Source organism: Pseudoliparis swirei, chromosome 12 (assembly GCF_029220125.1).
Source record: "Pseudoliparis swirei isolate HS2019 ecotype Mariana Trench chromosome 12, NWPU_hadal_v1, whole genome shotgun sequence".
Classification (NCBI taxonomy): Eukaryota; Metazoa; Chordata; class Actinopteri; order Perciformes; family Liparidae; genus Pseudoliparis; species Pseudoliparis swirei.
In genome coordinates, this window is record NC_079399.1 from 11083947 (window position 1) to 11100536 (window position 16590).

The 16590-nt window shown below is 40.8% G+C and overlaps 2 protein-coding genes across 2 annotated transcripts; both read right to left on the reverse strand.

The window, feature by feature from the left end:
* Positions 1-2954: 2954 nt before the first annotated feature.
* Positions 2955-6080, reverse strand: LOC130202645 (uncharacterized). The gene is made up of 12 exons (XM_056428343.1): positions 5876-6080; positions 5636-5792; positions 5350-5558; positions 5149-5266; positions 4608-4804; positions 4428-4542; positions 4185-4354; positions 4027-4109; positions 3815-3945; positions 3547-3736; positions 3280-3421; positions 2955-3194 (listed from the first exon to the last, which is right to left on the reverse strand). The coding sequence occupies exons 1-12, from the start codon at positions 6002-6004 to the stop codon at positions 3021-3023; spliced, it is 1815 nt and encodes a 604-aa protein (XP_056284318.1). The 5' UTR covers positions 6005-6080; the 3' UTR covers positions 2955-3020.
* A 4471-nt stretch (positions 6081-10551) lies between these two features.
* Positions 10552-15430, reverse strand: LOC130202620 (uncharacterized). Its single transcript, XM_056428305.1, has 21 exons — positions 15370-15430; positions 15211-15290; positions 15038-15133; positions 14834-14958; positions 14358-14501; positions 14213-14287; positions 13948-14112; positions 13778-13874; positions 13480-13697; positions 13244-13400; positions 12963-13171; positions 12761-12878; positions 12259-12455; positions 12077-12191; positions 11824-11993; positions 11665-11747; positions 11453-11583; positions 11185-11374; positions 10931-11072; positions 10729-10846; positions 10552-10655 (listed from the first exon to the last, which is right to left on the reverse strand). The coding sequence occupies exons 1-21, from the start codon at positions 15387-15389 to the stop codon at positions 10576-10578; spliced, it is 2730 nt and encodes a 909-aa protein (XP_056284280.1). The 5' UTR covers positions 15390-15430; the 3' UTR covers positions 10552-10575.
* Positions 15431-16590: the final 1160 nt, after the last annotated feature.

Consider the following 16590-nt stretch of genomic DNA (forward strand, 5'->3'; position numbering starts at 1 on the left):
GAAATGCTCATGTTAATTGATCTCTAAATTTCCCATAGATTTGAGTTCAAATGGTTTTTAATACTTTATTACATTTTCGTTACTTTTTAACTTTTTAACATTTTGTATAACTTTATAACTTTTTTATAACGTTTTAACTTTTTGTAACTTTTTTATAACGTTTTAACTATTTGTAACTTTTTAATAACTTTTCATTACTTTTTTACTACTTTTTATCTTTTTCATTACTATTTAACTTTTTCATATGGAGGTTAGTTTTTTAGGTTAGATGGGTAAAGCTTCACGGTGGTGGAGTCGCTAGTACTGTCACCTCACAGCAAGAGGGCCATGAGTTCAATTCCCGGTCAGGGTGGTCATTCTGTGTGGTGTTTACATGTTCTCCCCTTGGCAGTGTGGGTTTCCTCCCACAGTCCAAAGACATGCAAAGGTTGATTGATCTCTAAGATTCCCATAGTTGTGAATGGTATTTAATACTTTTTAAAATGTTATATTACTTTTTTATAATTTTTTATAACTTTACATTCTTTATGACTTTTTAGTACTTTTAAAATTGTTTTACCTTTTTAATTACTTTTTATTACATAATTATTGTTTCATTACTTTTGTACTTTTTATTACTTTTGTACTTTTTCGATACGTTTGTACTTTTTATTACATTTGTACTTTTTCATTACTTTTGTACTTTTTCTTACTTTTGTACTTTTTATTACTTTTGTACTTTTTATTACAATTTGTACTTTTTCTTTACTTTTTATTACTTTTGTACTATAAATTACGTTTTATTTTTTTTCAATTAAATCAATTACACAAATGAATATATTTTATTTAATGGGTGTAACACAAAATGTAGGAATTTTTTCTATTATTTGTGCTTCACGGTGGTGTAGTGGCGAGCACTGTCACCTCACAGCGATAGGGCCGTGGGAGTGGGGGTTCCCTCCTTCCTCCCACAGTCCAAAGACATGCTCAGTGGAATTGATCTCTGAATTGCCCATATGTGTGAATGGTTTTTAATACTTTATTAGATTTTCATTACATTTTTACTTTTTAATCTTCAACTTTTTTATAACGTTTTAACTTTTTGTAACTCATTACTTTTTTACTTAATATTTTTTATAACTTGTATAACATTTTAACCTTTTGTAACTTTTCATTACTTTTTTAATACTTTTTATCTTTTTTTTTTAACGTTGATTACACTAAATAAGTGAGAAGTTTGTTTGCATCCTTCATTCGATTAAGTCACTGCAGAGCTTGATGGTCTGTCTCCAAGGGGAAGTACCGGCCCAACAAGTAATACTGCAAGGCCCCGATGGCCCACTTCATGGCCAAGTACTCCTTCTCCACAGCCGAATCCCTCGTTTCTCTGTCCAGTGCGGCTCGGGATCAAAAGTTGACGTCTCTCCCAGTTTCCTGAAGAAGCACTTCTACAAGCTCAACCCCTGATGCGTCAGTCTGCAGAACGGCTTACAAAAAGCAGGGCTATGAAGAACGGACTCAGTCGTGATTGCCCCCTTGAAGTCTTGGTTGATTTTTTCAATTCCATCTGACTTTGTTTAGGCAATATTATCTGGAAACACTGCATACATAGTCATTGTTATGCAGACGACTTCTAGCCATCAATCAAACCAGAAAAGACGAGCTTGATAAACTTCAAGCATGCCTTAAAGACATAACATGGATGACCGACAACTCCCTGATGTTAAACTGAAACGGTGTCCTTGCCCGTGCTTCCTGCATCCAGCCTAGACAAACGGCGTTTCTCAATTCAAAGTTCACCGAGTACAGACTTGTGTTCTTTTGGAGTCTGGACTTGGGAGTACAGTCTTTCTGCGATTGGAACGGCAGCTTACTTGATGACGTCACCACATCAGCTGTTCTTGCTCCCGAGTTTACTCCAATTATTCACTAAATAATTTTTTACAGTAAAAAAAGAAAAGACAAACCTGCTTTTTTAATTCTAATTTTATTTTGAAGTGTGGATATATACACATAATCAAATATAAAATAATCACATAATTGTATTCATATTGTGTACAAAATAAAAAACATTTACTTATATTGTTTATACATATAATAAATATGTTATATACATATTTGTATGTATATATAGTTCTATTACACATGTAATTGCAAACAATTCGGTCAAAAGTAAAAAGACACGAGTTAAAGTTTAATTAAAATATTAAGTTATGAACCCTCAGTCAAACTAATGTAACGTTATCTGTGAATAAATAATAAACTGTGCTAGTTAGATCCTCCAAACCGAATTTTATCTCGTGTTTAACCTCTACGGAGACAGAGCAAGCGGAGCATTTAAAAAAGTCCTGCCGAGATCAGGCTGCTCTCGGTGGCCACACAGCGCGCTGACCGCCCGGCGCTGCAGAGCTCACTGGTCCCGCGAGCAGAACCTTAAATATACGGCGCAGATCTTTATTAGGCTGAATCTTAACAAACCGACCACAGATTTGATTTTTAAACAACTAACGTCTCTTTATTTTCTCCTCCGCTATTGTTTCCGGTTGCTGGTGAAATGCATCCTCCGGAAAGTCGGAGGATCAAGCCACAACCGGGTATTTTGACCGTGCTTTGCGAGAAGCGAACTTTGAATTTGAACATGTACCCGGGCTGAGATTGATGACGTTTCACGAGTCCACAAGTAGAGGAAAGTACGGACAAGAACGCATATTGAGAAACGCCGATAGTCTCACAATGGCCCTGCGTCAAAGGCAGCCCTCATTGGTCTGGCCACTTTGGAGATGCCTCATGGGCTAGATTCATGTGTCGAGACATTATTTAAAACCATGTATAGAAATACACCAAATGCGGTTGCAGCTCAAGAGTCGTATCTACTGAATGCCAACACTTGAACAAAATAACTTTTAAGCTTTGATACAGAGTTTAAAGAAGTTCATTTATTCAGAAGTTTTTAACCAGAGGTTAACACAATGGGCAGAGAGGAGATTTGCGTCTGGTTGGTAGAGTCAGTTCTTCTTTGCACTAGAAAAAACAAATAGCGATCACCAACTGCCTGTAGTTTTAGTTGACTGTTTTCCAAATCCCTTACCCCGTTTTACTCCTTTTATCTCTTGTCTGTAGTTCATCTGGTGCGCAGGTTTCACACACTGGCCTCCGCATGAACCATCTGCTTGGCTGTGTGTGTCACAAATCTCTGCATCACAGTGGACAAAGATCTGTAGACAAACAGAAGGGTTTATTAATGGAATAACATGTGATGCGGCCAATACACGCATTATATGGAAACGACTCAAAATGTACCTCGTCTTTCAGAACCTCCTCATCTTTAGTGAAGGTGAACATCTTCATAGAGAAGCGTTTGATGTGGGATGGGACCAAAACTCTAGCGTCGCTCACAACAGGATGGAAAATTGTCACATAGCTGTCATCTGGATTCTCACAGCTGGGGGGGGGGGGGGGGGAAATAGAACACATTTGAATGCTTCTTTTTAAACTAACACAAATATGCTTCCTGGATCGTAAACCCTGAAGTTTTGAGCCTGCAGCTAGCTTTATGCTACCCATTACCTGTCCACAATGATATCCCAGCTAGGCAGAGATGTCCGGTCTTCATCAAGTGTTGCCCAACAGCTCTCTAAGATGAGCTCCAAATTTGGGTCAGTAGACTCAAGCAGCTCCACCTCAAAATACAGAGGCTGCCTCAGATATTTCACAATTGGATAATCTTCTGCTTGGTAGAAGAGCTCGTACGATGAATCTGGAGGAGAAGTCTTATTAGAAAGAGAAATGGCAGAGTCTTGCAAAAACAAGGTGATTTTAATAAAAGCAACTTTACCCTGGGCTAGCCTCATTTGCACCATCAGCTGTCCTAAGCCGATCTCTGCGGTGGGTTCAAAGAGACTTGGTTTTGAGCTGAAGCCAACAGTCTGAGTCTCATTGACCACATAGTAGCAGGAAATCAATTGTCTTGGGGAAAAGAAAATACACTGAAGGGGTTGAACTCACTAGAAGGGATATTAGGGTAAAAGATTAGACCAATCCCTCTACCTGTACTGAGGTCCAACTTGTGATACTCTTTTGTTGTAAGGCAAGGCAATCTCATTTTCATACAGCATGTAGTGGTCAAAGAACTTAAAAAATAAAGACCAGAAGCATTAGAAAGTTGAACAAAACAATGTGGAAATTTATGGTGAATTAACACTTACTGTTCTAGTGGTTCCACAGGAAGAAACACTGAAAGAGAAATATGCAAAGCGATCATCGCTGAATGCCGGTTTGCAGGACTGGTCCTTTAGGGTCAGCCTACTCGGGATGATATCGGCCACAGAATCCACCTTTATAGCCGTAGCAGTCATCGTTCCATTGGGGTAGCACTCTGATAGGAGAGGGGGTAAGGGTGACGAAAATGTCCTACAATCACATACAGAAAAACTATTACAAAGCCTTACCCGTTGTTGTTAAGGGGAAGTTGCAGGCCAAGAAAAGATCAGCAAGCACCCAGTTATTTATGGTATGCAACAGAAAGAAGTCAACGCGGGCTCTTAGTGACTCCGAGGTGAACAGCTGTAAGACGAAGAGAAAAGTTATCCAGTGCAGATGATTCATGGTAAGATGCAAGTGAAGCATACCTCAAAGGTTGTGTCCTTGGCAGTGTACGGCAGTACAAGACTGAAGTGTGTTTGGTTTTCTTGGAACTGGTAGTCAGCCATCGCAGATGTCAGCTGTTGATGTCCAACCATTGCCTTCAAATTGTTGCCTTGACTCCCGTATTTCACACCGATGTAAAACTGGTTCTGGTCACAGGTGCCAGTGATGGTTGGTAGCTCTAAAAGCAGAGAAAAGGTTCACAATTTGACTGAGCAGGTTTTAGGCTGTGTGGGGTTTTGGTGGTATCATTTTAGGGACAGTCACTCAAGTTTTAGGTAATTACTCTTTGCATAATACGTCACTGTAGAATGAAAGATACGTTTTAGAAGTTCCTTCACAGCTGTATTTGCATCTTCGGACAGGCGGCAACATTTAATATGCAATGGATTTAGACATTTTATTAAAAACACACAAATGTACCTGTGCAAGTTGTATGGCAATATTAGTTGAATTGTCCTCCCTAGTCACATGTTGGGTCAATGCAATTATGAGCTAGATACTATGAAATGATAAATAGCTCACCAACATCATGCAGGGATACCAGCAACTCGACTGGGTGGGCAAATGGAGCTTCTTCAGGAAGGACGATGAACCCAAAGATCAGAGAGAGGAAGTAGGTTGTAACCAAGGGTTCAGGATTCTGCAGATAACAACAGTGAGGTCACTGAAACAGCGCAAATAAAATGGCACCGAGTGATATTTTGCATCCATAATTCCACATACATTTTTCAGGACAATATCTGCATCAAAGGGCACCAACACGGAGATGCTCTTGGTTCCATTGGAGTAGAGGTGCTCCTGGACGGTAAAGCCTCTGGCATTGCTCTCTTCGACAGTGAGCACCTTGGTGAGGAAGGTGATGTTCCCGAGCACCACATCATGAAGAAAGGGCCCCAAGAGAATGCTGAATACTCGGGCCTCTGGGACAGTACCTGAGGGACAGATAACAGATTTAATGCATTTCTCCATGAGCTTGAAGGTCTGTCATCTCTCAGATAATGAAACTTACTTTCTTGGACGTGGGGAGGTTGAAGCATAAGAGGGGTGGTAATGGGGAACAAAACCTTGTATCTGGTATCATCTTGAGTGCCAGTGGTCCTCCATAGTACCTCAAGCATGGGCTCCACAACGTAGGCAATGTGGTACTGGTAATCTGGGGCATGGCTCTGAAATTATTCATAACATCTACATAAAACAAGACTAAATTAAAATCTATGACTTTAATTTCTAAGCTAGAAGACTTTCCAACCTTGTAGTAGCCATCAGGAGAGCCCACTGGGATCTCTATGACTATGTGGAACTCTGTGGCGGACAGCGTGTACCCCCGTGCGGCCATCTGAGATCTATCAAGCCTCTTCCCGTTGATGCCCATGTGCATTTCTAGGATTTCAAAGTTGCCATCTACCAGAGGTGTCACACGGCGAGGTACGTGCCAAGAGATTACATTGTTGATGAAGAGGACACCACCTGTTAATGATAAAAAACAATTGTTGCTGCAACTGTGTGACAAAGCAACATCACTTTGGTATCCGGCAATTGCTCGAGACTTGCCTGTAGGACAAGCAGCTGCCAAGTTCTCCACCCTCAGGCCATTTGGTGCCTTGTAGTAGGCACTCACCCTGAAAACTGCCATGGAGACTCCACCCACCTAGGAGATGTCCAGTTTATTGTCATTAAAGCCAAGATTAATGCAAAACACTTGATGGCTGTGTTGCATCGCTTACGTCGCTGGAATAAGTCTCTTCTGTATTGTACGGGGATCGCATAACCAGACGCGTCGAGGTCAACATGGCACCGTAGCCGGCTTGTTTAGCCTCCCTCAGTACCATTGAAACTGGTTCTGGGGTGTAAAATGTCAACTTCCAGATACCATGTTCTGCCCCAGAGGCCTATAGGGAAGGGGAGAATTACTAACTTCTAGTTGAATGCAATAACAATGGTTAAAGTTGAAAAGAAAGTCCATTGCGACAATGTAATTGTTACACTTACTTCAGGAATGATGTCGATCTCTTTCACATCTTGAGCCTGTCCCTTAGCTTCAGGAGCAGCAATGTCATGAGACACCTAAAAACAACAAGTGGTGGCTTAAAAAATTGTTAAGAGACGAGTTGGTATAACTATCAATGTTCAGTGACCTACTTCCATGTAGTTCCTGTCGCAGAGAATCTCCCTAGAGGCCCACCGAGTGTAGCTGCAAGTCTGCGTCACATCATGGGTAACCACGCCCGAGCGAGTGGAGCTGTACAGTCGGAGCCTTAAGCCAACATTGAAGGTTTGATCGTCCTACAAATTTGCATTAAATAAGACTTTGGCATCAGGAGAGTCAATAGAATTTAAATGAAGTAACAATTTAAAGTAAATGCAAATATTTAGCCCATGTATTTAGCTAGTATAAAGATACTTTAAAACCTTACTTTGGAAATTGTTCACACACAAAGGAGAAAATAGTTAGATTACTGCAGCTCTGACATTTTTACATAACACCTATTCAAAGTATAAAAAGAGGAATCGCTCTATGTATACATACATATTTTTAAAATGCAGTTCAAAACATAAGGAGGTTTGATTTAAATGTTAGGAAAACATACAAGAAAAATCACAGAATACAAAACATCTCAAGAATAGGATAAATATATTTTTCTTAATTGTCAACGGCACAATAATAAAGGCTATCCAACAAAATCAGCACAAACATACTTTGTTGTCCACGTAGCAGCCCAGCAGAGACGAGTAGATGCGAGTGTTTCCCCATGGGTCAGACTCCATGCTGTATCCACACTGAGCAGCCAAGCTGGGTGTTAACACAATGTGCTGGGTGCCATCTGGGAGAAGTAAAGACAAGCATGACATGACTCTCCTAATGATAAACATATCATGCCTATAGCACATTGTACACTTACTGATGGCCTCCACCTCAAGCACATTCCCTACGGCTAGGGCCTTGTCCAATGACAGCCTCATTAGATTACCCACGCAGTCTGAATGTATGCCACTGCCTGGTAAAAGAAAAGGCTTGTGAGGAAGAGTAAACTTTATGTAACAATGGTAAAGTATTTTTTTTTTAATTCAGGCTTACTTGACTGTGAATTGACCTTCACATTTGGCCTTGCTTGACCCAAGAAGATTACTGCAGCCATCAAGTTCCATAACAAACTTCAACAAGAAAAAAACATCATTTAGAGACATTAAATGTGCAGCTAGCAGCCTTTGCAAAAATAAACTCAATTAACTTACATGTTTCCAAGCCTCCACATATTGCAGTTTGAGTGGAGCCAAAGAAAATAACCAGAAGAATCCAATCACTTTTAGAGCTTGGCACTGAACATCCAGCACACCAGACCAACTCCGAAAATAAGTGACTCAGTGCTTCCTGATCCACAGCCAGCTGTTTTATATATGCGTTGATTACAATACACAGGTGAGACCATCACTACGGCGCCACATCCAGACCAGTAATTTGGTTATTTGAACAACAAACGTGAAGATGCAAAGTTCCAGTGTTGGTCTTCAACTTAACTCAACAATGTATTTAAAATTAAAATAAGTGTTTGAGAAGTTGTTGTGGGTTTAATAGAATTTTATGGAATTGTTTAAAGAAAAATGTTGGGTGTGTGGTATCAACTGAGAGGGTCGTGGTATCATTAGTGACAGCATAACAAAGATGGCAGAGGACTTGCCTCAACAACGTTGTAATAATAGCAAAATTGCTAGCCAGGAGTTTGGAGAAATATTTGCCATCTATTGTGGCCTTAGATCAAAATGGATTCATTAAAGGAAGACAGGGCTCTCACAATATCGCCATTATATATGCCAAGAAAGAAATACCTGATGTGGCTGTGATAGGACTTGATGCGGATAAGGCCTTTGACAGGGTGGAGCATAAATACCTATTTGAAAGTGCTTAACTGTTTTTTAGTAGGAGACTTTGTTCGTTGGATCAAACTCTTATATCATGAATCTGGTGCTTCAGTAATGACCAACTATATGGAATCAAAACAGCTTTCTCTTGCCACTGATATCCATTTGAAATATCTTATATATGTACGTTTTGATGAGACTTGTCTTTTCCTGTCTTGTGTTTGTGTAATGTGAAAAAGATATAAAAAAACATTTGTCCCAAAAAAAAGAATAAACTATGCCATGTTGTGCCGTTCCAAAACCCCACTATAATATGACTTTTCGCCCTTCCACACACCGCTGCAAACACAGCCCATTACCCTCGCGATGCTGTCCGCTCGTGTTAAAGAGTGTAAATGATCATAAACTGAGATGTATTTAGGTGGGGATTTTTCCAAATCTAGAGATCAAGCAAGGGCGATCATTAACTAGTTACGGCTATTGTCAAGTACCTCTGTTTCCTCAAGGCAACAAGGTTGAGGCAAGTCCTCGACCTTTGTTATGCCCATGATCCAATTTCCTCTCAGTTAATACCACGCCCCCAGGCCAAAAGTCGAGCACTTAAAAATATCTAAAACTGAAATAAAGTTCTTAAACGGAAAAAAAGATTTGCAACCAAAATAGGCTCAACTCAACTCAATTTCAAATGTTAAAATCTGCAACGAAAAAAATTCTAATAAATATTGTATTCAAGTCAATTCCAGAACTGAATTTAACACTGGTCTAGCCCTAAACTTTTCATATACTCATTTTATTTAAAAAAAAAAAAAAAAGTGAATACATTAAGTTAAATACCAAATCTGGGATGCACTCTAAATTGAAACTATTGGCCTGGAGCTGATTTAAGACAATCTGAAAGTGAAAAAAGTTCAGAAACATTTGAAAAACTTGATACATATTTTATTCAAAACAATATTTAACAAAAAACGTGTCGGACTTATTTGTAATCATTCGAGTTCAAAACCAGAATTCAGGTTCACGTTTTTTCTTCAAATAAGACTATAGGCCTTGATTTGGTACCATAGTGATGCCTCACATGTTTATTGTAATTATGTATAAAACAGCTGGCGGTCGATCAGAAAACACTTAGACCAACTCTGAAGAGAAGTGGCAGTTATCGGGTGTGTCGTGCCAAGCTCGGATAGTGATTGGCTTTCTCTAGTTCTTGTTTGGCTTCCCTCGGACTGTAACATGTTGAGGCTTGGCAACATACAAGTTCATTTAAATTATTTTCAACGAATGCTAGCTGCACACGTAAAGTGTCTAAATCAGTGGTCGGCAACCCTTCGATTGTGATCGACCAGTCTATCTCGGAGACTTTCCCTGTCACCCTCCAAAATTAAATTGAATTCAGAATCGCATTGGGCCTCATTCGCGAATATTTTCTGAAGTTAAGTCGGAAGACTACTGGAGAAAAGATTCTCCATGAATGCAAATGAGTTCCTACACAGCCAAAGTGTTCTAAGCTTTAATCCCCTGAATGAGGTTCCTGTGCACCTGGAATTCCACAATGAAACACCCCTTCAGCTCCTTGTAAAGACATTCAACTGAAGAGATGTGCACAAACAGACTGCACAGGACACGCAAAAACAACTTCAGACTGATCGCGCAAGTGGAGTTAAGAAAAATCACCAAATCAAAGTCCAGGAGGCGGCTCACAGACTGTGCTTATGTGCCCAACTACAATCTCAGATAATTTTCTTATGCAGCTTAGACTTTACTCTACTGTATGCCAACACTTGATTACGGTTGGCCACAACCACCTCAGTGTCAGCTGGCGCAGAGTTACCCCAATATTATCTTTTTAACTACTTAGACTTTTTTGATAAGTCCACGCAGCACAGACTTGTAAATCATTAAATGTTTTACCCCAATGTACAGTCTACCACATCTGTACACAGACACCCATTGTTGAGCCGTCTGTTCAAAAGCTCCCTGCTAATGAAAAACTTTCGTTGTGACCAACTGTTGTAATGTAGAGTAAAAAAAAAAGTAAGCTTTTACAAATTGAGCAGAGAAAACACTTGAAAAAGTTTAAAGAAATTAGTTTATTCAGAAGTTTTTACCAGAGGCCAACACAATAGGCCCAGAGGAGATTTGTCTTTGGTTGAGAGAGTTTGTTCGTCTTTGCACTAGAAAACAAATTACAGACAAATCACAAACTGCATGTAGTTTATTTAATTTTTTTTATCTGATGTCCCGTACCCCGTTTTCGCTCTCGTCTGTAGTTCATCTGGTGCGCAGGTTTCACACACTGGCCTCTGCATGAACCATCTGCTTGGCTGTGCGCATCACAAATCTCTGCATCACAGTGGACAAAGATCTGTAGACGGACAGAAGGGCTTGTTAAGGGGCTACCATGTGATGAGGGCAATACACGCATCTTTGGAAACAATTCATATTTCACCTCGTCTTTCAGAACCTCCTCATCTTTAGTGAAGGTGAACATCTTCATAGAGAAGCGTTTGATGTGGGATGGGTCTAAAACGCTGGCGTCGCTCACAACAGGATGGAAAATTGTCACATAGCTGTCATCTGGATTCTCACAGCTGGGGAAATAAAACACATTTGAATACTTATTTTTAAACTCATACAATAATGCTTTCTGGATCATAAACCCTGAAGTTTTGAGCCTGCAGCTAGCTTTATGCTACCCATTACCTTTCCACAATGATATCCCAGCTAGGCAGAGATGTCCGGTCTTTATCAAGTGTTGCCCAACAGTTCTCTAAGATAAGCTCCAAATTTGGGTCAGTAGACTCAACCAGCTCCACCTCAAAATACAGAGGCTGCCTCAGATATTTCACAACTGGATAATCTTCTGCTTGGTAGAAGAGCTCGTACGATGAATCTGGAGGAGAAGTCTTATTAGAAAGAGAAATGGCACAGTCTTGCAAAAACAAGGTGATTTTAATTAAAGCAACTTTACCCTGGGCTAGCCTCATTTGCACCATCAGCTGTCCTGAGCCGATCTCTGCGGTGGGTTCAAAGAGTCTTGGTTTTGAGCTGAAGCCAACAGTCTGAGTCTCATTGACCACATAGTAGCAGGAAATCATTTGTCTTGGGGAAAAGAAAATACACTGAAGGGGTTGAACTCACTAGAAGGGATATTAGGGTAAAAGATTAAACTAATCCCTCTACCTGTACTGAGGTCCAACTTGTGATGCTCTTTTGTTGTAAGGCAAGCCAATCTCATTTTCATACAGCATGTAGTGGTCAAAGAACTTAAAAAATAAAAACCAGGGGCATTAGAATCTTGAACAGCATAATGTGTAGGATTAAAGGCGAATGAACGCTTACTGTTCTAGTGGTTCCACAGGAAGAAACACTGAAAGAGAAATATGCAAAGCGATCATCGCTGTATGCCGGTTTGCAGGACTGGTCCTTTAGGGTCAGCCTACTCGGGATGATATCGGTCACAGAATCCACCTTCACAGCCGTAGCCATCATTGTTCCATTGGGGTAGCACTCTGATGGTAGAGGGGGCAAGGGTGACGAAAATGTCCTATAATCACACTTTAAAAAAAAGGTAGTGGTTCTGTGCAAGTCTTACTGGTTGTTGTTAAGGGGAAGTTGCAGGCCAAGAAAAGATCAGCAAGCACCCAGTCTTTGCTTGTATGCAACAGAAAGAGGTCAATGCTGGCCCTTAGTGAATCTGAGGTGATCAGCTGTAAGACAAAGAGGAAAGTTATCCGGTGCAGAAGATTCATGTTAAGATGTTTTAGTGACGCATACCTCAAAGGTTGTGTCCTTGGCAGTGTACGGCAGTACAAGACTGAAGTGTGTTCCATTTTCTTGGAACTGGTAGTCAGCCATCTCAGGCGTCAGCTGTTGATGTCCAACCATTGCCTTCAAATTGTTGCCTTGACTCCCGTATTTCACACTGATGTAAAACTGGTTCTGGTCACAGGTGCCAGTGATGGTTGGTAGCTCTAAAAGCAGAGAAGAGGTTCACAATTTGACTGGGTATCTTGCTCCCTTGGCTCAGTGGGGTTGTTTTGCAGCTGATATTCAAGGGGAAACACGGTTTGGTCAATTTTCTAGGCATATTTGCGATGTTCCTTTTACATTTGATTTCTCCTGCATGCACCAACAGATCAGAATGTATTACAAAAATATATACATTTTAAAAGTGCCTGTGGTAATCTCATGGCAATATCAGTTACATTGCACTGCCTAGAAACCAGTTACGTTTAAAGCAATTGTGCACTAGATACAGTGACAAGTTCAATCTCACCAACATCCTGCAGAGATGCCTGCAACTCGACGGGGTGGGCAAATGGAGTTTCTTCAGGAATGATCATGAACCCAAAGACCAGAGAGAGGAAGTAGGTTGTAACCAAAAGTTCAGGATTCTGCAGAAATAAACAGCTCAGTCATGTCACAGAATTACACAGCAAATTTACTGACAGACATTTAGCATCTATAATTTCACATACATCTTTCAGGACAATATCTGCATCAAAGGGCACCAACACAGAGATGCTCTTGGTTCCATTGGAGTAGAGGTGCTCCTGGACGGTAAAGCCTCTGGCATTGCTCTCTTCAACAGTGAGCACCTTGGTGAGGAAGGTGATGTTCCTCAGCACCACATCATGAAGAAGGGGCCCCAAGACAACACTAAACACCCGGGCTTCTGGGACAGTATCTGAGGGACAGAGAACGGGTTTATTGCATTTCCCTACGAGCCCATGGTTCTGTCGTCTACCAGATAACTTACTTTCTTGCACGTGGAGAGGTTGAAGCACAAGAGGGGTGGTAATGGGGAACAAAACCTTGTATCTGGTATCATCTTGAGTGTCAGTGGTCCGCCACAGTACCTCAAGCATGGGCTCCACAATGTAGGCGATGTGGTACTGGTAATCTGGAGCATGGCTCTGAAATTATTCATGACATTTTAATAAAACAGGCTCAAAATAAAGTGACTTGCATTTCTAAGCTAAAGAACTTCCCAACCTTGTAGTATCCATCAGGTGATCCGACTGGGATCTCTATGACGATGTGGAACTCTGTGGTGGACAGCGTGTACCCTCTGGAGGCCATCTGAGATCTATCAAGCCTCTTCCCGTTGATGCCCATGTGCTTTTCTAAGATTTCAAAACTGCCATCTACCAGTAGGGTCAGATGACGAGGTACATGCCAAGAGATTATATTGTTGCGGAAGAGGACGCCACCTGTTAATAAAACCAACCGTTTACACAACAGTGATGATGCAAAGATAACTTTGTCCATCCACAGATTGTGCTAGACTTGCCTGTGGGACAAGCAGCTGCCAAGTTCACCACACTCAGACCAAGTGGTGCCTTGTAGTAGGCACTCACCCTGAGAACTTCCATGGAGACACCAGCCACCTAAGAGATGTCAGATTTAATGTTATGCTTTTAAGGCCAAATTTAATGCAAAACACTTGAGTTTGTTACTTACATCTTCCGAATAAGTCTCTGCTGTATTGTACGGGGATCGTATAACCAGACGAGTTGAGGTCGCCATGGCACCGTAGCCGGCTTGTTCAGCTTCCCTCAACACCATTGAGACTGGTTCTGGGGTGTAAAATGTCAACTTCCAGATACCATGTTCTGCCCCAGAGGTCTATAGGGAAGGGGAGAATTATCAACTTCCTGTTGAATGCGATAACAATGGTGCAAGTTTAAAAGAAAGTCCATTTCAACAATGTGATTTTAACACCTACATCTGGATTGATGTCGCTCTCTTTAACATCTTGAGCCTGTCCCTTAGCTACAGGAGTAGCAATGTGGTTTGAAACCTAAAAACAAGAAATGGAGACTTAATAGTTGATTAGAGAACCGTATAACTATCAATGTTAAATGACCTACTTCCATGTAGTTCCTGTCGCAGAGAATCTCCCTAGAGGCCCACTGAGTGTAGCTGCAAGTCTGCGTCACATCATGGGTAACCACGTCTGACTGAGTGGGGCTGTACATGCGGAGCCTTAAGCCAACATGAAAGGTTTGATCCTCCTACAAATTATATGCGTGAAACAAGAATTTGGCATCAGAGGAACAGAAAGCAATTTCTTTCGTGGCATACATAGCTGTAAGATGTTTAAAATCTTGCTTTGGAAATTGCAAACAAATACAAGCAAGGTGAGAAATTTGGGCAATAATACAGACCTGAATAGTTAACATTATTCCTCTTGAAGTAAAATGAGGAAATACTGTATATCCCATAGTGCAGATAAAAATATGGGGAAGTTTCTCAGCAAAGTAAATGCCAAATATTTTGCCTTAAATAAAATGTAAGAACTAGGTGAATAATAATTTCATGCCATCCAATAAAATCACAAACATACTTTGTTGTCCACATAGCAGCCCAGCAGAGACGAGTAGATTCGAGTGTTACCCCACAGGTCAGACTCCATGCTGTATCCACACTGAGCAGCCAAGCTGGGTGTCAACACAATGTACTGGGTGCCATCTGGGGGAAATAAAGACAAGCATGACATGAATCTCCTAGTGATGAACAAAGCATGCTTATTAGCACATTGTATACTTACTGATGGCCGCCACCTCAAGCTCATTCCCTACGGCTAGGGCCTTGTCCAATGACAGCCTCATTAGATTACCCACGCAGTCTGAATGTATGCCACTGCCTGTTAAAAGAAAAGGCTTGTGAGGAAGTGTAAACGTTCTGTTACATGATGAAGTAATTGTTTGGATTCCGGCTTACTTGACTGTGAATTGACCTTCATATTTGGCCTTGCTTGACCCAAGAAGATTACTGCAGCCATCAAGTTCCATAACAAACTTCTACAAGTAAAAAACATTATTTAGAGACATTAAATGTGCAGCTAGAAGCCTTTGAAAAAGAAAAACTAAATTAACTCACATGTTGCCAAGCTTCCACATGCTGCAGTCTGAGGGAAGCCAAACAAAAGAACTAGAGGAATCCAATCACTATCAGAGCTTGGCACTGAACACACAGCACACCCGATAACAGACCAACTCTGAAAATAAACAACTGACTGCTTTCTGAACCATCACCAGCTGTTTTATACATCAGTTAATTACAAGACACAGGTGAGAAAAATACAGGCCAATAGTCTTGATTATTTGAGGTAAAAAATGTTAACTTGAAAGTTACAGTTTTGGTCTGAGTGACTTTTTCTTTGCTCCGTTCCGATGCGCGCAAACCGGCATCGGAGCTCTGCGGCGCGCGAGACGGCGAGCAGAGGACTGTTAACGCGACACGTAGAGACAGAAATGACATGTTTCTGCTGTAATTTGGCGCTACAGAGAAAGTTACAGGGGGGCGGGCCAATTTTTTTTAATGTCATGCGATCTACCAATACTCCGCCGCGATCGACTGGGAGATCGCGATCGACGTATTGAGCACCCCTGATCTAGCGTAATGCTCATTGTGTTCGGGAATGTTTCTCTGCCTAGACTAACCAGCTCAAGTCTTTTAATTAATGTGTGTTTCCTTTGTTAACATCCGGTTTTTTTCAAGAATGTCGACAATAATTCGACAGTGGCCTTAGCAGCCTTTTACAGAAGTTTTAACACCCTTGTTTGGCATCAGCAAATAAAGGTACACATACTAATTTAAACAGATGTGTTTCTGCTGGAAAAATAAGTAAAGACAATGCTTTGCTTTGTAAGATAATCTGTGAAACTGTTTCATACTATTCGTGACCTTGTAGATAACGCATCCTTTCAAGGAAGTTCCTGCCAGGGCAGCATCCAACCAGTCTTCTCATTGGCACCTGCCTCTAAAGGAGCTAAGAATGAAACCGGTTCAGACCGGCTGGACCTTCACCATCCCATCTTGTAATTCATTGTTTGTCACACTGTATAAAAGAAAAGAGGCTCAGACTGCTTGATTCATAACCTGTTTGTGATTCAAATCTGCTCCTTCTTGAACAATAAATCTGATTATTTATTTCACTCGGTGTAGAGTATAATTTTTTTGAATTTTTGGAGGGATTGATGGCTTCTCACAAAAGGTAATTTCTTCTCCACCAATAAGTGAGATGAAAAGTTGAAAATAACCGATATGGGTCTACTACGAAACTCTAGGTCCTTAACGGATCTACATGTTTTGCAGTCT

Bases quoted from the DNA above. Each gene is read 5' to 3' on its own strand.
- LOC130202645 (XM_056428343.1), bottom strand. From the start codon at position 6,004: ATGCACATGGGCATCAACGGGAAGAGGCTTGATAGATCTCAGATGGCC. The intron at 4,355-4,427 runs GTAAGGCTTTGT...CTCTCCTATCAG, and splicing joins CTTCCCCTTAACAACAACGG to AGTGCTACCCCAATGGAACG. The intron at 3,422-3,546 runs GTAATGGGTAGC...CCCCCCCCCCAG, and splicing joins TGGGATATCATTGTGGACAG to CTGTGAGAATCCAGATGACA.
- LOC130202620 (XM_056428305.1), bottom strand. From the start codon at position 15,389: ATGTGGAAGCTTGGCAACAT. The intron at 11,375-11,452 runs GTAAAGTTGCTT...CTTCTCCTCCAG, and splicing joins GCAAATGAGGCTAGCCCAGG to ATTCATCGTACGAGCTCTTC. The intron at 10,847-10,930 runs GTGAAATATGAA...GTCCGTCTACAG, and splicing joins AGGAGGTTCTGAAAGACGAG to ATCTTTGTCCACTGTGATGC.